This window comes from Oryctolagus cuniculus, chromosome 4 (assembly GCF_964237555.1).
Source record: "Oryctolagus cuniculus chromosome 4, mOryCun1.1, whole genome shotgun sequence".
In the NCBI taxonomy this organism is placed as follows: domain Eukaryota; kingdom Metazoa; phylum Chordata; class Mammalia; order Lagomorpha; family Leporidae; genus Oryctolagus; species Oryctolagus cuniculus.
Genome location: NC_091435.1, coordinates 10026197 through 10051964, shown reverse-complemented (window position 1 = coordinate 10051964; position 25768 = coordinate 10026197). Strand labels below are relative to the sequence as shown.

General features: G+C 50.3%; 1 protein-coding gene across 2 annotated transcripts in view; it reads right to left on the bottom strand.

Annotated features, from left to right (window-relative positions):
* RUNX1 (RUNX family transcription factor 1) overlaps positions 1–22910 on the bottom strand; it is a 253508-nt gene extending 230598 nt beyond the window's left edge. Inside the window, exons 1-2 of one of the 2 annotated variants that reach the window (XM_051833591.2) lie at positions 22700–22910; positions 22438–22553 (exon numbers count right to left, since the gene is read on the bottom strand). In XM_051833591.2, coding sequence (XP_051689551.1) covers positions 22438–22495 — 58 coding nt within the window. In that variant the 5' untranslated portion in view covers positions 22496–22553; positions 22700–22910. The remainder of the gene's footprint in view (positions 1–22437; positions 22554–22699) is intronic. The other variant, XM_051833590.2, reaches the window with a different exon arrangement.
* Between the last annotated feature and the right edge of the window lie 2858 nt (positions 22911–25768).

The window sequence follows — 25768 nt, the reverse complement described above, 5'->3', positions numbered from 1 at the left end:
GCCTGAGAGCCTGCATCTCTGCTGTGACCGCGCCTGAACAAGACCTGGCGGAAGAGCCGGAGCAAGTGAGTCCTAATGGATGTGCACGTTTGTAAGCAAAGCCCCAGGATCCCTTAGTCCCAAAGCTCTGGTTTGGTAACAGCCACCTTGCTAAGGGATAAGGGCATTCCTTCATGTTCCTGAGGGAAGGAAAGTTAGACACAGTGTCCCAACTCAGGCATTCCGGTGAGGCTGCGCTAGGTTTGCAGCCAAGCTGTGGTGGGGGAAGGGTGGGAAGTCACACACACACACACACACACACAATCCAATCCAACCAGGCTCTTTCCTCTCCATGGCTGCATTTACGTGGCCCAGTGGGAACTCACACGTGCCCACAGTTTTCCAGAAGCTGGAGAGTTTGCTAGAACAGCATGAAAATTGGAACCCGGATCTAAGTGTTTTAAACCCAACTCGATTTCAGACCAGCTCTAGGGTCTTGGGGGTGCGCACTTAACAGGTGCCTCGTTTGAGTCATGTTTAATTAGTAGTATTGTGTGGGGGACTAGAGAGGAAACCCATCTGTGTGAATAGTATCACAAGAGAAGATCCAGCTGCCTCCAACGGTCCCGCCAGGGGCAGTGCTAGCTGCCAAGTGCCTGATGGGTTCTGCAGAGTTTTACTTGGGCGGGGGTGAGCATTTGTCCCAGTGGTTAAGACCCTGCTTGGGAAGCCCCCATCCCATGTTGGAGAGCGAGTCCTGGGTCAGCTCCCAGTTCCAGCTTCCTGCTGATACAGATCTCGGAGGCAGCCGTGAGGGCTTCAGTGTAGGTCCCTGCCACTCACATGGGAGACCTGGATTGGATTCCTGGCTCCAGACTTAAGCCTGGCTCAGCCATAGCCTATTGGGACATTTGGAGGCCGAACCAGTGGATAGAAGCTCTCTCTTTCTCCGTTTCTCTCTGCTTCTCAAAATATATAAAAATAAATTTAAAAAATTAAATTTTAGTGAAGTAGCTGATTTGGAAAAAAAAAAAAAAAAGGAAGTTTCAGCTGCTTAAAAAAAGAAATTGTCCTCAGGCCTGAGGCCTAATAAAAATTCTATTTTGATTTCATCAAAAACTAATCAAAGACTTCCTGTTATAGTTTCTCAAAGGACACTAATTCTACAGGGCCATTAAAATGCAGTTTCCCGGGCCACTGCCCGACTCATGGTTTCCCAGAGTGGGTGCCAAGAGCTGCATTTTAACAAACACTCCCGAGAACTGGTACACATCGCCAGGGTAGGACTCCCCGGGCTCTGGGTTCAAGTCCAGGCCTCTTAGTACAACATGCCAAGATCTGGCTGGAGTCCTTAACTGCCTTGGGTATCCCTCTCTCAGGCCACCCACTGAGGGGCTGCCTCATTCACCGCATCTCCTGTGTCTTCCCCAGCCCTGCTATGAAATAACTTGCCTCTTCCTCTCCACACCCTCCTGGGACTATACTTCTCATTCAGCGCTCGGTCACTCTCCTGGCTTGTGGCCAGTCACGGAGCGGGAGTGCGACTCAATTCTCATGCTTGGCCTTTACCTCCTTGAAGGCCATTTTATGACAGAGATAATATTTATAGTCCAGGCTTTTGAGAGGCACACGTGGGCCAGATAGTAAATTCACCATTAGCTTTTTTTAAATTTTTATTTATTTTCTTTATTTTTTATTTTTATTTTTTTGCAGGCAGAGTGGACAGTGAGAGAGGTAGAGACAGAGAGAAAGGTCTTCCTTTACCGTTGGTTCAGCCTCCAATGGCCGCTGCAGCCGGCACACTGCAGCCGGCGTGGTGCTGATCTGAAGCCAGGAGTCAGGTGCCTCTCCTGGTCTCCCATGTGGGTGCAGGTCCCAAGGACCTGGGCCATCCTCCACTGCACTCCCGGGCCATAGCAGAGAGCTGGACAGGAAGAGGAGCGACCAGGACAGAATCCGGCGACCCTACCGGGACTAGAACCCAGGGTGCCGGCGCCGCAGGCTGGGGATTAGCCTATTGAGCCGCAGCGCTGGCCCACCATTAGCTTTTGACTTCCGTACTGGACTGAGTGTGAGGAAGCAGGCACAGTCTCTGTGGTGCTCAGATCCCTGCAAGTGTCCTGGATCTAGGAGCTAGGAAGCGAAATGGGCAATGATGAGAGGGCAGTATGAATCTGGTTATATGGGAGACTCCAGTGAAGTGGGGAAAAGGGAGGCTGGCACCCCTCCCACCCACTAGTCTGGTGTAGAAGTGGGGGGGGGGGGCTCTGTATTAACATAGTTTGTATTCTACTGGAAATCTAGATTGCCAAAGAGGGGAAGCAAATGCTGTTTGTTCTTCATTCTCACTCTGCAGTGATAGACTGGTGACCTCTCTCCCCGACTCCCCCTCCTCTTCTGCTCCTCCTGACCGCCCACCTTCCTTTTTGCCCAACTGGGGCTCAGTTCAAATGTCCAAACCCGTTCTCAAGTTAGAGGGCATTGCAGTGCTTGGTCTGTAGCTAGGCGGACGAACAGAAGGCAGCATACGAGGGAGCTGGCTTGAAGCGGCTGAGCGGAAACCAAGGATGCTGCCTCAGTTTGGGTTCTGACACGGGTAGTGGCATTGGCCATCCCATCTTGGTTTTCTTTCTTGGCTTTTCTAGGTTTCCATGTTCTTGTTTTGGTTATTAGAACTCAGAGCCTCCATGTTTTCATTGATAGCCAGCATAAGGATATTGGTTTATTGGGTGGATTATAGGGTGTTGAGCAGGTAAGTGGTATTATGCCTAATAACCCCTTGCCTCCTGGCTCCTAGATCAGCTGTGCTTCCTGAAGAAATGCCTCCTGGGATTCCTGAATGCTCCTTCCTTCACCCAGACCCAGCCACACGTCCATTGCTCTTCCTGCTCCACTTGGCTGCTCTCCACTCCTTGCTTTCTCTACAAAGGGACTCCTTCAGCTTGTGTGGGAAATTCACCTTCTTGGGCTTCAGACATATCCCCATTACTGGTCATCTGGTCACTGTCCTCACTAGCTTGCTGGTTCCCCCTTACTCCACCTCCAGCATGCCTGCTTTCCCCTTATCTCCTCTCTCCAGCCCTTGATCTGGGGTCTAGCTTGGGCTCTTTCATGCTGTCTTCTATCAGTCCTTTTCCTTTTCCTCTGATATTCAAAGTCCTCATGGCAGTCCTCAGATCTTGTGTTGAAGGTAATAGCTCCCTTCCACAAAATACAGTAATTGATCCCCCTTTACAATGCAAGCTGCATACAATAGATTCTGGACCATAGAGGTCCTTGGCACTCTCTAGGTGAATATAGCTACCATAACTTCCAAGACCTTTCAGAGTCTCTGCCTACCCTTTGTCAGGTACTGTGCTCCATATCCTGAAAACATGTACAATCACTGTCTCTCATTGGGGCACGGGGAGAGCAAAGAACTTTCTGGAAAGTAAAATATCAAGAGTGGAGGAAAGGGCAGGAGTACATCTTTATAGTCATAGTCTTGGGGAAAGTACAATGCTGGTTAGCTCAGTCTTGTCAGTATTCACATTTTAGGTCTGCTGACTCTTGGTTGGAAGGCTGTCCTATGCATTATGCTTAGTAGCATCTTTGCCCTCCACCTATGAGACGCTAGGACAACTTCCCTCCATCTCTAGTTCTGAGTTGTGACAACTGAAAATGTCTCTTGACATTGCCAAATCAATCACATTGCCTCCTTCCCCTGGGTAAAACACACAGGTATAAGATATTCTAATGTGACAAACATGAAGTGGAAGAGAAAACTACTTGAGCAAGATTAAGTATAACAGAAATAAATGAAAAAGGATGTTGAATAAGTAAGGCCATGGAGAAGGGAAGCAGGAGACCAAATAGGAAAGGTATGAAAATCGCAAGGATAATAAGGCATCAGTCAACTCAAAATGGATTAAAGAGATAGAAGTAAAACATGAAACTGTAGAAGTACTAGAAGAAAACAGAAAGGGCTGGTGTTCTGGAGCAGCAGTTGAAGCCATTGCTTGTGGAGCCAGCATCCAATAACAGAATGCTAGCTGTTGTGGACGTCTGGGGAGGGAACCAATAGATGAAGACCTTTCTCTCTCTCTCTCTCTCTTCCCCTTCCTTCTTCTCTCTCTCTCTCTCTCTCCCTCCCTCTCTCTCTATTTCTCTCTGTCTCTTCCTGTCTATTTCTCCAATTTTCAAGTAAATGAATAAATTTTTTTAAGGAAATATAGGGGGAAAACCCCTTGATATTGGTGTGGGCAACATTTCCTTGATTATGATCTTAAAAGCACATAAAACAAAAGCCAATGTAGGCAAATGGGGTTGTAGCAAACTAAAAAGCTTACCAAAAGAGTCAATGACGTGAAGAGATGATTTATGGGAGGAGAGAAGATATTTGTACATCATAGATAGGATAAGACGCTAATACCCCAAATACTCATATGTAACTAACTCAACTCAATAGCAAGTAAACAAATAACCTGATTAAAATATGGGCATAGGAGCTGACAAAAATTTCCCAAAAGAAGACATACAAATGTCCAATAAAGATTTGGAAAAATGTTCAACATCACTCATCACCAAAGAAATGCAAATGAGATACCACCTTACTCCTGTCAGGATGGATGTTATAAAAAAGTCAAGAGATTATAAGTATTAGTGAGGATGTAGAGAATGCACATATACTATTGGCAGGAGTATAAATTAGTATGGCCATTATGAAAAACAATATGGAAGTTTATCAAAAAATTAAAAATAGAGCTACAATAGGGTGCACTACTCCCATTTTTGGTTATGCAGCCAAAGAAATCAAATCAGTACGTCAAGGACATATCTGCACTCCCATATTCATCACAGCATCATTTACATTAACCCAGATATGGAATCAGCCTGAGCGATCATCAGTGGGTGAAAGAATAAAGCAAATGTGGTCTATATACACAATGAAATATTATTCAGGCTTAAAAAAGGAGATTCTATCGTTTTCAAAAACATGGATTAACCTGGAGGACATTTATGCTAAATAAAATAAGCCAGCTATAGAAAAACACCGTATAATCTCACTTAAGTATAGAATCCAAAAAATTGCACCTTTCTAACCAAGTTGTATTCAGTATATATATATGTGTGTGTGTGTGTGTGTGTGCGTGTACAATTTTTACATGTCAATAACAAATTTGAAAGAAGCCATTTACTTGGGCAGAGGGACCACAGAAGAACATACCTTAAATGAACCAAGAATGTAACCCAACACTGACTCTTTCTAGATGTGAACGTGGCTGTGGGAAAAGGAAGGTGCTTTAGAGGACCAAGCTGAGGTCTGGCTGAAGGAGATTTATGTCCCAATAGGAAACGATCAATGGTGACTAGGGGCACTAGATCCTAAAGTTGTTTAGCAGATTCTAGTGGCCTAGAATGGAGAGGGAATACACAAATGTAACATCACCTGCCCAATATCTCACTGAAGGAAAATTTCCCCTAAATGGAGAGATAAGGGAAAAGCAGGTTGGGCCCAATGCCTAGACATCTGTGGGATGGTCCATGCACACAACTAGCTGTCTGCGATGCCACTGAGTTAGGTGAGACCAAGAACCAAATGATGAATCTGTTGTTTACCAAACCTCTTCTGTTTTTCCGCTAGTTCTCCCTTTATAAGAGCAAAACTAAATGATTATTTTTCCCATAAAAAGTCTCTTTGAGCATATAATAGAGGAACAGAAGGCATCCTTTTGGTTTTTTTTGATTGATGTCTTGTAAACACCCCAATAGAAAATGGATCAGACCATAGTTCTGGGATCATGGATTCTCTTGGTCATACACATTCTCCATATAAGTATTCAATTTAAAGCACAAACAAATCAACTCAGGAACGGAAAGAAGTCCCTTGGTCACGGTGTTTCCCATATTCTTCTCCTTGTGTATCTGCCCTATGACCCCCAGTGGACAGCCACAGGACCTTCAGCCTGATATCTCCTGGACAGAAGCAGAACCAGCTCCATGCTGCCTGCTCCTCGCTGCTCTAATATCTTCACAGACTGATCACAGGGGTTAAAGGGGGAACCAAGCCTGGATTGAGGTCCCAGACACTTCCTACTGTGGTTGTGTGTGTGCATCACTGTGATCTCTCCTGCTTACACCCACTGGAGTTTCTGAACCTCAGTAGTAAGTACTGAGTTGGTGGAGTTCCACCACCCATCCATCCACCCATCCATCCACCTACTCAACCATCTGTCCATGTCCATCTATCCATCTTTTCATCCATCTATCCATCCGTCCATTCATCTATCATCTGTTCACTCAACCATCTGTCCATGTCCATCCATCCATTCATCTATCCATCCAGCCAGCCAACATTTGTTGAGTGCCCACATCCTGCCAGATGCTGTGAATAATGAAATAAATGAAACGTGAGCCTACATTTCAAATTGCTCAGCATCCCTGGGAACATAAATTTATAAGTAGAAAATCCTGAATCATGCTTTAGTAAGTTCTTCAGTAGAGATAAACTGAATAAACCTTATAAACCATGGCCAGAAGTAGAATGTGGTCCTTTGCATGAATCCCCAGTGGGTGTCCCAGAAGACTCAGGAGTGACAGAGTTGTCTTTCGGAAAGATCCAGTGCTTCAGAGAGCAAACACAGACCGGGGTGTCCATCCCACATCTGTGTGGGGGACACAGGAGACCTAGTTTGTACTCCAGCTTCTATAGCATACACAATAATTTCTCTTCACTAAAAATTAACCCTGACAGGTAGCTGTAATACATCTGCTACCAGAAATTATAGGAGGAATTCAAGTTGTTCAAAGGAGTGTGGATTAAAAATAATATGTAGAAAACCAAAATCGAATATGCTTTAAGGCCCTGATACTTTTGACTAAATCTTCTTGTATTAGTCACCTTTTCATTACAACTGAAAGAATCAAGATGAGCTTCTTAGGCAGGCAGAAGGATTACTACAGCTTATCCTGTGGGGGTTCACAGTCCAAGACCCCCAACCCCACCAGCTGTGCCTGTAGCCACCCCTATCCAACATGTCCCTGGAGAGACCAGATAGGGCTGGGTAAGCCAAGGAGAATCTGGACTCTGACCGGCTCTGCCTCTTGCAAGCTGTGTGGCCTGGGCTGCCCTCGTAACCATCTCTACTTTATTTGCTGGGGTTTTTTTTTTTATTACTTTTCTCCAGTGAGGATGAAAGCCATACCTATCCCCTGAGGTTCTGATGAAAAGGGATGATGGAAGCCGCATGCCTAACCCATGGTGTGTGGATCTGAGTTGTCTGCAACATTTGTAAACCACAGCACAGCTGAAGTATCTTGTAACACCAGCACAGCACCCAGCATCGCTCAGGGCCACAGTGTCAGACACGGGATGCTAATGAGGGGGTCTCTCTCCCTCTCTCTCCTTCCTGTGAGATGTGGACTCGTGGCGGGGCAGACATCAGGGCCCAGGCGGTGGGGGGCAGCCTGGCTCACTACTCCTAGAGGCTGCTTAAACATCATTGAAGAGCAACGAGGTTGCTTGAAACAACTCCGACTGCCTGTGTGCAGATATTTGGGATAGATTATAAACGCATGTGGTAAGGGGCCGGTGCCATGGCGCAGTAGGTTAATCCTCTGCTTGCAGTACTGGCATCCCATATGGGCGCCAGTTCTAGTCCCGGCTGCTCCTCTTGCAGTCCAGCTCTGCTGTGGCCTGGGAAAGCAGTGGAAGACGGCCCAAGTCCTTGGGGCCCTGCACCCACATGGGAGACCAGGAAGAGGCGCCTGGCTCCTGGCTTCGGATCGGCGCAGCTCCAGCCATTGCAGCCATTTGGGGAGTGAACCAGTGGAAGGAAGACCTTTCTCTCTACCTCTCAAATAAATTAAATCTTTAAAAAAATGCATGTGGTGGAGGCGAGTCCTAGCACAGCAGGCAGTGAGCAACCTGGGCCCCAGGCAAGGCCACTGTGGGCTGTTAGCAAGGTCTGGGGACTGAGGCTTCTGCACAAGGACCAAAGGTCTGACTGAAGGTGGCAGTGGAGGCCACTGACCCCAAGACAGCAGGGGGAAGGTGAGAGGCTGGCCCTGGTGTGCGCCCAGAAAGCACTCAATAAGCATAAAGCAGCATGCATAGGGCATTTCCCACGTCACAGGACGCACCAAACACAATCTGCAGGTTCCAACAGAGACTTTTACTCCCCTGTCAATTGTATACTCGGTGTCAGAGAAGCAGCTCCTCGGACGTCTCTGAAGGAGCTGTATGACTTTATTTTTATTATTTTTATGGCAGAGAATAATTAGCTTGAGCGCCTTTTAATTTGTTCCCATTAAAATGTTTGCATAGCTACAATTAGATGCTGGCCAGTCTCCCTGCCATTGCACTGAGCGGGAGATTTCTCCCGAGCAGGCTGGGAGCGGGCTGTGGGAGGAGAAGACCACGAAGCCTGCGGAGAGAAGGAGGCACCTGCAGGGACTCTGCCGTAACTGGTTGTACGATAATCAGACGGGAAACGCCTTCTATACAAACACAGGCAGGAGACAAGCAGAAAAGAAAACCTCAGACCCAGTAACTTGGGAAGAGAATTTGTGATGATGTCAGAGAACAGGTGGCATGGACTTTTGAAAGGCTAGAAGTTTCTACGGAAGGTAGAGATCTCAACGCCCCCAGGATGTGTGTGTGTCTAAGGTCACCAAGCATCTGATACCAAGGTCCTGTTCACTGAGGGGCTGGGGCCACTTCTCTGGGTCATGGCCGAGTCAACTGCCTCTGAGTAGAACCTTATTTTAATTACTTAGTTTTATTTGAAAAGGAGAGAGTGAGAGAGAAAATAAGTGAATGAGTGAATCTCGCTCATGGGTGGCAGGGATGTAAGGCTTGAGCCATGGTTGGCTGCCTCCCAGGGTGTGCGTTAGGAGGAAGCTGGACTGGAAGCAAAGGAGCCAGGATATAGAGCAGGCACTCTGATAAGGGAGGTTGGTATCCCAGGTGGCATCTTACCGCTGCAACACACGTCTGCCCCGCACACTCATCGTGGAGCCCCTCTGGGATAGGGAAGCGTCTCTTATAGGCTGTCCAGGACATGCCTGAGTCTCTCTCTTGTAGGCAGCTCTGCTGGGGAGGAGCCTGGAGGGCACAGCAGGCCTGGGCACCTAAAACCACCGAATACATCCAGAACCACAAAAACAGGCCAGGATGGTGGGCAGTGGCCCAGCTTGGAGCCACCCACAGTGTCCCTCGCTGTCCAGGGCCTTGGAAGCCTTCAGCTTGGCACAGCTCCACTCTCTCATGTGTCAGACACTTATTTTTGAAAACTTTTATTTAATAAATACAAATTTCAAAAGTACAACTTTTGGATTATAGCAGTTTTTCCCCTTATAACCACCCTCCCACCCGTAAACCTTCCCATCTCCTACTCCCTCTCCCACCCCATTCTTCATTAAAATTCATTTTTAATTATCTTTATATACAGAAGATCAACTTAGTATACACTAAGTAAAGATTTCAACAGTTGCACCCACACAGACACACAAAGTACTGTTTGAAGACTAGTTTTACAGTTAATTCACATAGTACAACACATTAAGGACAGAGATCCTACATAGGGAGTAAGTGCACAGTGACTCCTGTTGTTGATTTAACAATTGACACTCTTATTTATGATGCCAGTAATCACCCGAGGCTCTTGTCATGAGCTGCCAAGGCTATGGAAGCCTCTTGAGTTCACAAACTCTGACCTTATTTAGACAAGGCCATAGTCAAAGTGGAAGATCTCTCCTCCCTTCAGAGAAAGATACCTCCTTTTTAGATGGCCCGTTCTTTCCGCTGGGATCTCACTCACAGAGATCTTTCATTTAGGTCATTTTTTTTTTATTTTATTTTTTGCCACAGAGTCTTGGTTTCCCATGCCTGAGAAACTCTCATGGGCTTTTTAGCCAGATCTGAATGACTTAAGGGCTGATTCCGAGGCCAGAGTTCTGTTAAGGGCATTTGCCATTCTATGAATCTGCTGTGTATCCTGCCTCCCATGTTGGGTCGTTCTCTCCTTTTTAATTCTATCAATTATTATTAGCAGACACTGGTCTTATTTATGTGATCCCTTTGACACTTCATCCTATCTTTATGATCAATTATGAACTTAAACTGACCACTTTGACTAGCAGGATAGCATTGGTACCTGCTAACTTAATGGGATTTGGATTGCCATGGCACATTTGTAGCTCTACCATTAGCGGTAAGTCCGAGTGAGCGTGTGCCGAACTGTGCAACAGATACTCTTAACATCCCCTGTCGCTCTCTGGGTAGAGTGTGGGCTCTGCTGAGTGGACGCCTCCACTGTGACCCGGCCTGCTCGTATCCTAGCAGCCAGAAGGTCACCTGACTTCTGCATGCCGCCATGCTGCCCTCAGCAAAGCAGGAGTCGCCGTCAGAGCACCCACTGTCTGGGCTGTGCCATAGAGTTAAGGCAGGAAGGCAAGGAAGTGCTCGGCACGGTGCAAGTGCTTCTCACACAGTACACGCTCAACAAACAACAGCTGGTAGAAACTGGCTTCAGTATGGTTCAGCGCAAGGAGCACCGCGATCATTCCTGCTCCACCACGTGCGTCTGCACACACGCCTGCTTCCGGGCCAGCTCTTCCTGCCCCCGCCTGCCTTCCTTCAACTGTGACTTGCTCTACATCCCCCCCACTTTATGTGTGCTATCTCGAGTTCTTGGACCAGCGGCGCAGTAGGGAGAGAAAACCACACCTCTGGGAGGTCGAGAAAATGGCTCAAGTTCGCACTAGCAGGGCAGACACCAACCACCTGACTCCCAAGTGTGTGGGCTTCCTGTTCCCCACCCTGGGGCTCAGGCCTGCCCCCGCCCCTGCTTCCACTCCCCCCACCCCCTCACCCCCGGCAGTGCCCAGCACACAGCAGAGGATCTTGTGGGTGGGCAGGAGAGCATGGAGCACACAGTAAAACCCGGATCAAAGCCGCGGTGGAGACACAGAGCTCTGCTGAGAGAGGCTGAGCCCCCACGAGCAGGCACAGGACGCTGGGCGGCACCTGGAGGATTTTCTCATTCATATCGGGGAGCCCTCGGAAGGGCGGGAAGAGTATCACAACTTGAAGTTTTTATCTCCTTTATGGTCTCTGATGCACATTCTCTAATTCTAGTCTCAAGGTCAAGTAGAGCAGGCATGGGCTTATGAAAACACCAGGGTGCCTGGAAGACGGGGCGCGCCATTCACTGCTGTGTGGCACGGCAGAGAGCATGGAGGTGGTGCAGGCTCAGCGTCTCCGCCGCCGCTGCTGCTCCCAGAGAAGGCGTCCTCGAATTCTGTCCCGATGCAGTTCCTAAGGCACATGGAGTGTGAATGCTGGCTGTGTGTGTGTGTGCGTGTGCGTGTGCCCTGCGTGCCGAAGAGTGGGGGTGTCCCTCCCAACAGAGGCTACTTCCAAGTGTGTGAGCTGAGAAACAGGAGTGCCGTGAAGACATCCAGCCCTGATGGGAGCTGGACCCTGGGTCCAAGCTTTTTTTTTTTTTTTATTACCAAGTCCTCCCACTTTGCGGGGGCTCCTCCCGAGCCAGAGTGGGGCGTCCTGGGTCCAGGCCACGGCTTCTGCATGAACGTGCGCATTGGCCTTGCTGGTCACTCCAACTTCATTAGACTCATTGAAGCTGAGCTGGTTAACCATGCCGTTGCCTAAGGAGAGGCAGGGCTGGCACATGGAGAGAGCACGGTGGGTGTGGGGTTCATGGGCAGCAGACAATGGTCCAAGGACACTGGGTGGGCTTCTAACAGTAGCTTGGCTCCTAACAGCCCAAGAAAGGTCGTTGGGGCCCAAGGCTCCCACACGCTCCTCTGCTTAAGGCTTCCGTGTGGGGAAAGAGACTCAGCCTGCAAAGGCCCATGTGGGTTGACCAAGGCAAAAGGTGATTGAGAAAGATGGCGTGAGAGACAGCTTGATTGTGTAGATTCGTGAGTGCAATCGGCCACATCAGCCCAGTGCCCGCTCGGCTCTGGGGGCAGGAGCCCAGCCTCCCTGATACTGTGCTGACCCAGATCTTTCCACGGGCCCTTGGACATGTGACCCTTCCTCGCATTCTAAGGCAGAAAGATGTCTAAGATCACTCTAGTCCAATATTCTAGTCTCTTAAGAAGTTTAAAAGTATATATAGTGGTATATATACAAGGGTACTTCAAATAGGCCATGGAAAAGTGGAATTAAAATCAAGTGTACTGGGGCCGGAGTTTTGATGTAGCACCACTGCCTGTGATGCCAGCATCCCACGTGGGTGCCGGTTTGAGTCCCGGCTGCTCTACTTCTGATCCAGCTCTCTGCTAATGCACCTGGGAAAGCAGTGGAAAATGACCCAAGTGCTTGAGCCCCTGTACCCACATGGGAGACCCAGAGGAAGCTCCTGGCTCCTGACTTTGGATGGCTCCATCCATTGTGGCCATTTAGGGGAATGAACCAGCGATGGAAGATCTCTCTGTCTTTCTCTAAGTCCACCTTTCAAATAGATAAATCATCTATTTGGATGGCTCGAGCTGGCCCATCTGAAGTCAAGAGCCAGGAGCTTCTTCCAGGTCTCCCACGAGAGTGTAGGGACCCACGGACTTGGGCCATCTTCCACTGCTTTCCCAGTCCATAGCAGAGAGCTGGATCGGAAGTGGAGCAGCCGGGTCTTGAACTGGCGCCTTCTAAGGGATGCCGGCACTGCAGATGGTGGTTTTACCTGCTATACCACAATGCCAGGCCCCCCCTAAATGAATGAATCTTATAAAAAGGTATATTTTGGTGCAAAAAAATCTTCATATTCATGCACAATGTTCTCATAATATACATTTCATTGAACTTTTTGAAGAACCCCCATGTACTGATTTAAACATTTTTTGCACTACAGTGTTTCTCTTCTAATTGCATTTTCCGAGAACTTTCTGAACTATGCTTGTACATGTAGTTATATAGTCTGAGATGCCAACTGCACCACATACAACAATATACATACGTATGTCCACACAACATACACACACATGTGACACCTACAATGTATCCTATTGGACGATGCCTTGCGGTTTATTTGGTTTTTAAACAGATTCACCCACCTCTGTGACTCTGCTTGGAATCACAGTATGAAGTGCCGTAGGAGGCATAGCACGTGTGTGTGTGTGTGTGTGTGAAGTAATGATGTGGGGTGACCGGCAGTTGAACCGAATCTCCATTGTTGGCATTCATACGTCTTTATTTGAGGCCACACCTTCTCAGTCCTAGGATTTGTTTTAGGCTGCTAGCTGTGCCCCTTTAGGACTTTGAGGCGGAACAGCCAGGTTTATCTGGGTCTACCCCGCATTCAACACCAACCAAACAGCAGGCGGAGCTCCTGTCCACGCCAGTTCACGCTGGTTCACGCCGGTTCACGCCGGCATCATTCTATTTTCGTGCATCCCCATCATCTATGAAAAAGCTGAGACGAGAGAACAACCCCTGGAGGGTACCCTTCCCCTTCCTGGAGGTTCCTACGGCCCCTTGTGTGTGTGTCTTTACACGTTATGTGGTTTCAGACTGTATAAATTATACACTTTCCAAGTGTGGTAATGTCAAGTTCAGCGGTGTGTGTCTGTGAGGTGGATGGAGTGGCCCAGATGTGGTTGTAGATGGTGTGGAACAAGGGCCTTGTGCCCAGGGTTCCAAGTGCACACAGAAGCTGTGTGAGAAGGTGTAGCCGGCTGTGGCAGGGGTGAACACAGCTCTGGGATAAATGGCGCCCCAGCCAATGGATTTTATTAGCCTATGTTTGTTTTGCACACCTTGAGTCTAGAATACAGAGCAAATGTTGAAAACTTAATTATAAAATGTTGCATAGGAAAGGAAATTGCTTCTCTGACAGCATTTGTAGTCTCCCTGCGAAAGCTGAGCCCACTGGAATGACACCGTGGAACAGCATGAATGAGACCGTGGAACAGCATGCCGTGGGCTCAGCGTTGACTTCTGCTTGGTCTTTTGAACATGCCCCTGTCTGGCCAGCTGACCACTGCAATGTTTTCTAGATCTTTCATATCTGCAAGTGATCAAATAATCTGAAATCCCACACTATTTTAGAAGGACATAAATGCCGATCACGATGGAGGCATGAAGGTACTTCAGCAATTTCATGGGGAAAAAATGGCATGAAAAGGTAAGTGTCTGCTGGTGCAAACATTTTTGAAATGCGCGCATAGTGCATGTTTGGAATACGCATTTCCATGAACTTTTTAGAGACCTCTCATTCGCCCCCCGAAGGGAAGACAGGGTGTTCTCCCAGCTCCATTTCACTTCTCATCTCATTCTCTCCCAGCAAAGGTCGCTGGGAGGCATCACTGTCTCCTCAGGGGGTGTCCGCAGGGCCAGCAGCCCGAGCCGGGCGGCCGGCAGAGACAGTAGATTGCAGAACGCGAGGGCTGCCTGCTTCTCCCGGCACACAGCCCTCTGTGCCTTCACACATTGGGTGCCTGCTTTCGAATCAATTTAACATGGGCCTTGCAGTTACACAAAGAAGCATCAGTCTTGCCTTCACCAGCACCGGTAAGCAGGCCCAAGTGGCAAACTGAGGTTTCTATTTTGGGTGACCTTTTCCATGTGGGGCCCCTAACATGTCTCGGGGAACTGTTTAAAAAGAAATCCATCCAAAAATAGACACACGGGCCCATGGAATGAGAGGGCAGGGTGGTACACAGGATCAACAATTCTCGAAATGAATACCAGTCTTGCAGCAACACAAAATGAAAGGTTTACATTATTTCTTATTTCAGGGGAGGAAAAAAAAACTGAATAAAGACTTTCTTTTCTTTCTTTTCGGACTTTCTCAAGGAGGGAGATTTGCATCCACACTCAGGAAGCAGACAAGTCCAGTAATCACAAAGTGAAACTGCTCGGTAGCTTGCAGAAATACAAGGTAGGAGTAAGTTTTTACCGCCTGATTATCTATCGGCCTTTTGTGTTTCTATAAAAGATAAAAATATCTTAAAGTCAATTTCGCGAGTCGTTTAGAAGACAGTTCCATTTAAGGAATTCGATAAGAAAGAATTCTCTTTCAATTTTTCTAAATTAAAAAGCAGTTTAGGATGTTGGATGATGACATTTGGAGAATTCAAGAGGTGAGGAAAAGAAACCAAACAGAAGCCACCCGTCCCTACCTCCCCGCGGGACCACCAAGGCCACGGCCAGGTAGGTAGGGGGTCCCGGTGAGTTGGGTTCGTAGGGATGGCGCTGCTGGCTCTCTGTCTTTTGCTGTAACGTGGAGAGAGAGTCAGGTGTGATGCGTGGGCTGGGAACCTGAAAACAGCTGTGGCCTTGTGTCCTACCAAGCTGGCTCCTCTGCCACCACCCACCCCGTGTCCTGTTGTGTGGCTTCCAGGGAATGGAGGCTACATCCCCCCCCCGCCCCCCAGCCTCCACTTGCAACTTCCAATAAAGACTCAGTGGGAGCTCAGTCGCTCCCCCTGTGTTTCCCCCCCACGACATGCACTGGAAGTGATGATGCGAGGAATCCCAGGAGGGCACAGCCTGCCTAGCTATGGCCTTTGTCGCCAGGCTTGGGGTCCACTCCCAGACTTCATCTGGGCTTCTCTGCATTGTGCAAGCTCCTTCCGGTCAGCATTGTGCCACGGCTCTGGCCTACCAGACACGCATGTTTGCCCAGCAGGGCTTCCTTTTCTGAACTGAAAAGCGAGGCCCTTTAAGAGAAGAGGTGGAGGCCTCCCAAGTCCCCGTCTCCCTCCTGCCTGGACAGATCCAAGGTGGGGGCCATTAGGTGGGATCAAAATGCAGAGGCATTGGGTGTGTCTGTCCCACTGCACCGCCCCGGGCAGCTCACCCCTGGCCACCTGCCCCCACAGACCAGTGCCCATCTGTAGAAGCCACTGGAGCCAGCTGTTCCTTGACCTGTAGCCAAGCCCCATCCTCGCAGATTCGGCCCAGCAAGGGTGCTGCTTTCTGTCCTGTAATGCAAGGCAGCCTTCCTTGTGGATGTCCTGTTCATTTCTCTGTTTTTGCTCCTTCTCTGGGACCATTCAGTGCTATCCAGAGAAAGGAGGGGAGAGGGAAGACACACACACACACACACGTATTCAGGGACGCAAGGCAGTGTGTCCCTCCAACCAAGCGTGCAGCCGGTGCAAATCCTAGGAGAGTCCCAGCTTCCTTTCCTAGCATGTCGGAGAGAGGTGACAGGAGGCTTTGAACTCCGATTTGTGCTAAGGAGCCACTTTGTGGCTAATGATGTCCATGGTTTGTAAAGATCTTACCGGGCCATTCAGGTGATGCCACTGTAAGGATCTTTGCTTTTTTAGAAGCAGGGAGGGTCAAGGCAAAGGTGTGCTCTGCCACGCCTCGTGGTGGCACTGATGGAGGAACCACTTGGATGGTCAAGGAAGAAGCATTTGCCGCCCATGTGATTTGGTGAATTGAATGCCTGTTTAGGCACCAGAGTGATTTTTGCAGATTTCTCTGCTGAATGAGAATAATGAAAATGAAGATTGAGAAGAAGTGCGGACAGTCTGCATGTATAAACTAGCACGATACCTACTAGGGGTGTTCAAAACAGTCATGGAATAATGTGCATTACGAAAAAAACAACTGGGCATGGGTAAAACCTTTTAAAAAAACCTTTTAAAGAGAACTAAACACAGTTCTCTTTTGAGTCTTATTTCTATGGCCTTTTGAAGCACCCTCGTATTTCCTACCAGCTAGGACAGTCCTTCCAGAAGTCGCTCACTGCATGGGCCTAAGCCGACCCGCGCCGTGGTTTCCAGTGCCTCTCTCTGCTGCGTTCAAAGATTGCGAACAGGAACTAGTGATTCGAGGCAGGCTCGCCTTGGACGGCACTAGCACTGTTTGCAGAACTGCAGTGGGAACACAGACATTTACTGACTCATCTGGGTCACGAAGAAGTTACCTGAGAAACTGAACATTTGCTGGAGTTTCCGGTGTGGGCCTCCCCTCCCGCCAGAGCTGTCTCAAAGTCCCTGGTGACAAATGTCGCCAAGCAGCAAGGAGATTGACTGACAGCAGCCTGCCTGCTGCCCCACAAGCCCAGGGGCTCCTTCTACAAGAAACTCCCAGAACTCTCGGGGAGGGGAAACATCTCTGCTGTCCCTGTGTTCCGGTCAAAGACTCAGTGCCCCCAAGAGTCCCCCTATCCAAGAGCTGTGCTTGGGACGCTCAGTGACACAGAGTTCTCGGTCTTGTTCTGCCTTCTTCATGGGCTCTTGGAGGAGAGGCAGGATGGCCTGTGGCTGAGACGCCACCAGGTGGGCCGACGCACTTGCTGCCTCCCAGCCCCCATGGAGGGTCTTACGGCCCTGCCTCTGCCAGGCCCATCCTTCCCTCTGCCCTTTGTCCCTCCATCCCCACCCATGCCCTTCTGCAGTTCCTGTGTCCTTTTTCAGAGAGCCTCCCCTGATATCTCCCAAGCCCTGGCGACCTCTCCTGTCTTGGAGCAGAAGTTGACTAGCGAGCACCTTAGCAACATAAGTGAAAGTCCATGGCCACGGTTAATATCAACTGTTGGCTTTTGGGGGCGGGTTGGGCACTTGGCACAGGTTACTGAACTGAATCAACCCAGCTCCCTTCACCGTAGCTTCTGCCACTCTCTACGATTTGCAGATGAGACACCTGAGACTCAAATATGTGACCACAGCCAGAAAAAAGCGAAGACCAGCCCTGTGTTATCTGAGCATGTCACCTCCTTCCCACCCCCATCCAGCTCTCCTGTCTCGGACTCTGTTAAGAGTGGCTGCTCTGATCCAATGCCAGGCCCTCTGCTCCAGGCTGACCCTGGCTGAGCCCTGGTTTCTGTGCAAGTCTCTGTGTGTATGTGTGTGTGTGTGTGTGTGTGTGTGCAAGTCACGAGCTCCACACCAGCTTGGCGTCCTGAGGAGAGGATCACGTGTGTTTCTGAAAGTCTCTTTCTGATCTATTTCAAGAAGACACAGGAATCTCCCAGCTACTCATTTGCTCAAAAGCTGCGAGGGGCAACGTGCCCTTTCAACCTAGGGCCACCTGCTGCCCCTCTGATGGTGCAGGAGGGAGCAGAGCAGGGGTAGGAGCTGCTTCTGGGTGCTGCTTTCCACTCTCTTCAGACTTCAAGGTTTCAAAATTGTCATTTTGTCATCCTCAAGCATTTCTGAATATGCAAAGAGATTGCATGGCAAAGGGCATGATTATGAATTAGATAGCTCTTCACACCTTTTTTAAAATATAGTTTCAAGATGTGTGGAGAGCTTCAGCTGTGAAATTCCACTGCACGTAGGGCCTGTGAGGGTCCCAGTCTGCACCACCCAGAAAAGCAGGCCTCGTGCAGCCATTTCCTGCTGGTCCCTGGGGGTGTCAGATTCACTGAGACACTGTTAGGGCCACACTGGGGCCCCCCAGTTCATGTGTGAAAGTCTTAGTCCCCAGACCCTCAACTTGTGACTTCAAGGGGCCCCTCCACAAAACTCATGGGAGAATGGGATTAAAAGATATGTTTGTTTTGATGCAAAAAAATATTGATGTTCAGGCATAGCTTTTTTTCATATCATGCATTTCCCTTGAAATTCATGAACACCCCAGAGTGTTTAGAGAGATTGTGAAGATAAAATGAGGTTACTAGGATGGTCTCCAATCCAACCTATGTCCTGATAGAAGAGAGGAAGAAGGTGCAGACACTCCACCAAGAGACAAAGTTCATGTCCAAGCCAAGGTCAGAGGCCCCAGACGACACCTTGACCCCAAGCTTCTGGCCTCCACTACGGTGAACAAATTCCTCCTGCTCAAGACACCGAGTCGGTGATATTTTGCTATGGCTGCCTTAGAAAAAAGAATGTGGGTTTTGCACCGAGGTCGGTGCCACAGATGGTTTAATCCACGGCCTTCTGTGAGCTGAAATCTGCAGTGGAACCTGAAGCAGTGTCTCGACAGCCTTCAGAAACCAGGGGAAACCGGGGTTTCCACAAAAGCACACCGGGCCAGTTGCCATTCCTTTAGAAAGCCTTCCCCGGGCGGAGCAAGTGCACCGTGAAGACACCCAGAGCAGGGGGTGGCGTGGCTGAGATTTCTACCTGTGGTTCTAGGAACTCCGAGCATATCAGCATTCAGGCTTTGCATAGACCACTAAAGCCACTTCTAAGAACCAGGCTACCTGAGACATTTTGCAAAAATCCGTATACGCCGAGGCTTCTAACCCCTGTACCCACCACAGCTCTCTCTGTTGGTACCTTGCACCTTCTGAAGGGACCAAGCTCGGGTTCTGAAAGGATTGGATGCTGCAAACCGTGTGTGCAAGTCCCGGGGCAACTTGATCGCATCGCATCTTCTCTCCTAAGCAAACTGAGTGACAAGCTGGTGCGGCGTGACAGAAAACGCAGCCATGCTCTGCGGTAAGCCACGCTCACCTTCAGCCTGTGTCACTCTCAGAACCCGGCGATGGTGGTCCTCCCAGCCCCCCACTTCTCTTTTCACCCCCAATTTCCCCAGAGTTCTCTGGCTAGAGAAACTCAGAGGGCTCCTATCGTGAGAACGGCACAGACTGACAAATGTCACCCCAGGAAGAAAACACGATGCTGCCTCCAGGCCCTGCTTAGAGCTGCAGTGGGGGAAGGGACCCATGCTAAAAGTCACAGGTGGTGAGGTCTGGTCTAGCAGGCAGCATGCAGGGTGGGGGCAACGGGGAAACCGAGAAAATTAAGAGGAGAAAAAATGTATCAATGGTCCTGCTCCCATCAGGTGCTAAACAAAAACAAAAACAAAAACCCCAAATGGCACCCAAAGAAACATGCTGTCACTTCTCCGGCATGGCTGAGCGATGGGGACAGCTCATCCTGACAATTTAAAGCCTCTTGTTGATGGATTACTTGTCTGAAATTAATCAGGAAATTGCCAAGCCTCCACTTGGCCTTCTGAGGTTAATTCTCCAAGTTACATGATCGAGTTAGAGTCTGGCAGGTGCTGTGTTCCTCCTACTGAGAGGAAGGAGCAAAAGGACCTGTTCAGATGGCCCCTCTGAGTGCTGGGGTGAGGGCCGCGCCCCGCTCCAGGGCGCCCCCCGGGGAGCTGGCTGAGTCCTGTTCGGGGTTGGCTGAGGGCGCAGGGCGCAGGCGCTGGGCTCCCGGCTCCCGTGGGCGCCTGTTTCCTGGTGTGCGCACAGGTCGCCCTGCGCCCTCGTTCTCTAAGGACGGCTTCCAGGGCCAGCCCTACACGCTGACATCCCAGCAAAATGTCCTGCCTCTGCCTTCCTGGGGTTGATCACAGAGGAAACAGTCAGCGCTTGGAGAGGGCGCTGGAAGTGCAGGAAGGCAGGAAGCTCGTTTTTCTCTTATTCTGCGAATATTGCTTCCCCAGGGGAAACGCTGCGAGGGAGCCCCGCGCAGCCTCTCAGCCAGGGCCCTGGCCCCACGGCGCCCACGACGCTGCCAGATGCGATGCGTGACTCACACACATCCCCGTGAGTCGACTGCACTCCCCGCTGCCAGTGGAGAGCGCTCAGAAACCCTTCCGGCTGAAGCTGGGGATCAGCTCACGGCTGGCTGTCTTGTGTGTCCGCCTAGACCTACCCCTTTCCCTCAGACACACACAGACACACATACACATACAGATACATACAAACAAGACACACAGACACACACACACAGACACGACACACAGATACAGATACACAGACACACACATGCACAGATACACACACAGAGGCACCAACACACATAAACAAGACACGCACAGATACACACACAGACACACATAAACAAGACACACACAGACACAGGCACACATGCAGATACACACAGACACAAACAAGACACATAGATACAGATACACACACAGATACACAGACACACAGACACACACACAGGAACACACATACATAGATACACACACAGAGGCACCAACACGCATAAACAAGACACACACAGACACAGACACAGGCACACATGTAGATACACAAACACAGACACACAGATACACACACACAGACACACACATACACAGATACACACAGATACACACAAGCAAGACACACAGACACATATACAGATACACACAGACACACAGATATACACACACTCAAACACACACAGACACAAACACACACACAAATGAGACACACAGATACACAGACACAGACGCACAAACACAGACACACAAAAAACAGACACACAAGCACACAAATAAGACACAGACATACACACAGACACACAAGCACACACACGCAGATGCACAGACACACAAACACAGACATACACGCACAAGCGCACACACACACACACATCTTTGTCAAGTTTTTAAATTTCAGGGATCCAGAAACAAATGGAATGTGGCACTCCCAGCGGCGTCTGCTGTGACCGAGCGGCTGGCAAGCCCGCCACGTTCCCCTGCTCACTTGACTGCATGAATAGAGAACGAGGCGCAGACACTATTTGGGGGCATGCAAGAGCCTGAAAATTAATTAGTCTTCCATCCAAGCCCACTCCGCTCCAGCTCTGCCAAACCATCAAGCCACATTCTGCAGGTACCGGCCAAAGCCCAGCCCCGGTGCTCCGACGCCTTCATGGTCTTTCATGTTACTGTTTTTCCTCGGCTAAGCACTGCCCTCTCTTACCACGAAAGATACACAAAATGCCTCCGGGCGGCACACTGTCTCACACTCACTGCTCAGCCCTAGCTTTGCAGGTTTCAAGAGTCTGGTTGCAAAAGTGCGTAGGGGTTTTGCACACCAGTGCTCCCGTTGGTGAGCGTGCAGTCCACGGACCCAAGCTGCCAGAACGTTCGTTGGACTTGGGAAACTCCTTCCTTGCTCTCTTCGAGAGAAAGAGAAAGACCCTGGGATGTCACAACCTGCTTTCTCGCTTCAAAGATGCAGGCTGCCTCTTTGCCTGGGGGCGCCCAGGAAAACAGCACAGCCTGGACCTGACAACTCTAACCTAAGCGAGTGTGCCAGGCTCCAATACTCTCTGCGTGTTGGAGATAGCCGAGTCGCCACTTTGAGCCTGAGACCTCCAGGCTGGCTGACGCACAGGGCAGATCCGAGAGCCTCTTGCCCCACGCTGGCTCCAGCCCTTCCCGGCTGGCTTGCTCAGCGTGTGTGCCTGCTAAGCCCCCAGGGCAGGCTGCCGTCCGGGCCACACAGCGTGCAAAGTTCAGGCTAACTCAGACACGGTTATTCCATTGCCGGCAAGGGACGGCACGCATAAAACCCGGGGGAGCTTTGTGCAAGCATTCTGATCTCCAGGACTTTAAACCAGAGCAGCCCGAGCTACCGCGCTGCCTTCGTCCTCTGACCCAGCACTTCACCAGCTTAACCAAGTATGCGTAAAAACAGTTCGGCGGCGCTGCCCTCGGAGGAGTTGGTAATCCAATAGCATTGCAATCACCGGCCTCGGGGACAAGTCCTCCCCCACTCCGACACAGACGGGCACCCAGGCGCCCCTCTGCCCCCTTGCTGTGGGCGCAGAGCTGAACACAAGCAGATACCAGAAGACCAGCACGGTACTCACCTCTCATGAAGCACTCTGGGTACGAAGGAAATGACTCAAATATGCTGTCTGAAGCCATAGCTTCCTCCCGAAATCGCACCCTCTGCCGAAGGCGGGAGTTCAATGGTGTCTTTTACCTTAGGAGTGAAAACCAAGAAAGGTCACCGCCTTCACCTCCTCACGCCCATCATGGCTCCCTCCATCTCTTCCCCTCCCCACCTCCGCCTGGGTACTCCTGGGACTCCCCGAGTTCTACGAAAAAAAAAAAAAAACACAAAGGTACCTTGGTGCAAACAAATATTCAAATTGTTAAAGAGCAAACCCAGCAGCGCGCCCGCCGGGGCTGTGGGCTGACGCTGTGCGCCACTCTGATAGCCTGTGGTTTGCACTCAGGGTGAGTCGCCCGGCCGGCTGACCACTACACTGGGCTGAGCCTCCTGCCACTGCCAGCCTACCCAACTTGTGGTTCTGTGGTTGTCTGTGAGACCCAAAGAAGTTTTCACACAGCCCAAATTACAAATTTAACTGTTCCCCTTTCCACGGCCTGGCTTCATTGGTTCTTGCCAGTCATGTGACGCCAAGTGAGGTCAATTTTTTTTTTTTTTTTTGTACTTTCTGAGCTGTTCTCTTCCTTCTCCCACCTGCCCTGCCCCCCAGGCAGTGCAAACACAAAGCCCAGTAGAGACTTCAAGAGAGAGGGGATGCAGAAGAACAGTGGCTCGGTCTCTCCTCTTATCGCAAGGGTCTCTGCTGGCTTAGGGATGGCTCAGCTCCTGCTCTTGGTATTTGTGGGTTTGGGAAGCTACTGAGTATTTTGATAAGGATTTCATTGCTGCCTATTCAATAGTAACTCAACGCTGGCGTCGGTCGTCGGGATGCTACATACACAGGATGTGGACCCTGTCATTTCGAATGCTCAAAATCAGCTGGCGGCAGGGGGTGTGGGGGGGTGGGGGTGGGGGAAGAAGTCAGTCCTTATTCAAGAGTGTAACAGTGTGAGTGAAATGACAAGGGGGAAAAAAAGATTAGGCGAGAGACCCCTAAAAGGGGCTAGCGATTTATCAGTGTTTTAAAGCCTGTCCAAAGGAGAGCACTTTCCTTTTTGAGATAAAAGTGTCCGTGTAATGAAATCAAACGTATGTGGCTTTCTTCCTCCTCCATGGACATTTTTGCACACCTCTGTTTCAGTACGGGGGTGGAGGCCCTGTGTCTCTGAGAACAGGGATTGGCACTTGTACACACACTCTGGTTAGGAGGCTAAGGAAAAAGCGAGTTTCACCTGCGAAGACCTGCTTCCTGGGCCTGCCTTGGCTTAGCTCAGCTCAACCGGCCCAAAACACCTGTCAGTGCAGGTAGCTGGTGAGACTTCCAGAATTCACCATGGCCAGAGGAAGCCGAGGAGGGGCTTCTCGGGAGCGGCCCCTTGTCGGGGGGGCTGGCTGATGGGCCCCATGAGCTCACGCTCTGCCTGTGCAATGCCCACATGGGTCAGTCCTAAAGAAGCAGGCTACTTTTGTGTGCGGGGGCGTGCAGACCACCCCAGCCTTGGGGAGCTTTATCCTGCTTGTCGGTTTCCCCTGCTGATCAACAAAAGCATCCTTTTTGTCATCGCTCAAGAGAAACTGTACTGCAGGGTCCGAGACCCCAGCCCTGGGTTTCCAGCTGGTGCACCACTGCCCTGGGAGGCCACGGCAGAGCCTGAACCCCAGGACAGTCCCTTGGAACGGGTGCCTCCGCGGAATTCTGCACCCCAACCGTGCCCTCAGACTCCCAGGCCTTTCAAAAGCCACGGACACGATTTTTTTTTTTTTTAACTTACTCCTCTTTTGACGGAAGCAGGAACCGAAACCCCAGAGACTGCTTTCTCCCAGACTTGTGAGAGGCAGCTTTGCCAAATGTCGGCAGCTCTGCAAGAGTGCTAGCGACATCTGCGTTCTTCGATGCGGGATCTGTGTTCTCTATGTATCAGAGCGCCACACTGGGCTCACGTGGCCCCTCGGTGCACACTGCCCGTGATCCAGCGTCACAGGACGTCCTGGTGAAGTCAAGGCCCAGCTGAGCCCACCTCAGGCCCCGTTCTCTCCCCTGCACTCAGCCTTCCTGGGAAGGGGTCTGAGAGCTGACGGCTGGAACCTGCAGCTGCCCTTCCAGCGTCGACTCACACTTAACGATGAGCTGGCAAGGCAAGCAGAGCAGCCGATGAGTCCTTCGGAGATTTCACTTGAGAAACTCCCTAGATGCTTTTAGTCACAGGTGTCCAGCTGCTTCGGCGAGGCGCTCGGATGTGTCAGCTAATTGCTGGGATTCTTGGCTTTTCTCTGCGGGCCTAGCTGGAGCCCAGGGTGCACTGCTCCCAGCGGGGTCTTCGTGGGACACGTGAGATCCGAGAGACGGCTGGCAGCCTGGGGCTCTGCTGTTCTGGTCAGGGCTAGGGTTTCCCTGGAGCACCAGGGGGCAGCCTGTGGAGGCCTGCACACGGGCACTGCGCTGCCTTTCCCAGGGTTAACGGGCAGGACAGCCACAGCCTAACTCCCCAGCAGTTGGTGGTGGGGGGTGGGGAAGAGAGGCTCTGGGCCTCTTCCAGGTGATGACAATAACTCAAACCTCAGCCAGCTGCCGGCAAACTTGGCGTCTACCTCTCTCTTAGGAGCCCAAGACAAACAAACAAACAAACACCCCAAAACCCACGTCTGTCATCAGTGAACTGCCTAGAGAAATGCTTAATCCCATTTTAACCAGAACTGGTTAGGATTCTTTAAGTCAGGGCCTTGATCCACACCCTCTCTCCTCATTCCTGCAAGTGACTCAGCCCCCGGGCCGCTGGCTTGGGAATAGCACCCAAGCAGTTGCAGGCACTGTGGTGTTGCCAAGGAATTGTGTGGCAGCTTCCACCCTCGCTCAGATTGGCTCCAGCTTCCAAGTGCCGCGGTGGGGGTGGGGGTGGGCGTGGGGTATGCTCAGGTGTCTTTTTTTAATGGCCCTATAAAAATCCCAGCAAAGGCGGAGAGACCCATAGCTGCGTAACCCTTTAATTACGAGGAGACCTGTGTGCCGTCCAATTCAGTGAAAATTCTCCCTTCCAGACCTTTTCATTCCCTGAGTACCATACGCGGTCCCGCACACAGCTATGATAAAGATCCTTCAGCCAGGAAAACAGGGGAAAGATGGGCACCCCCCCCGCCAAGATCTGGTGTAGCCAGAACTCCCGGGAGGACAAGGCTGCTGACTTATCTCTGCGTGGCATGAGTTTCCAGTATTTTCCAAAACCGTGTGCTCCCACCGCGATGCTCTCCAAACACTTGCAAGCTATGCCAACAATTAGCTCGGCGATGATTTTTAAATTGGACAGCAA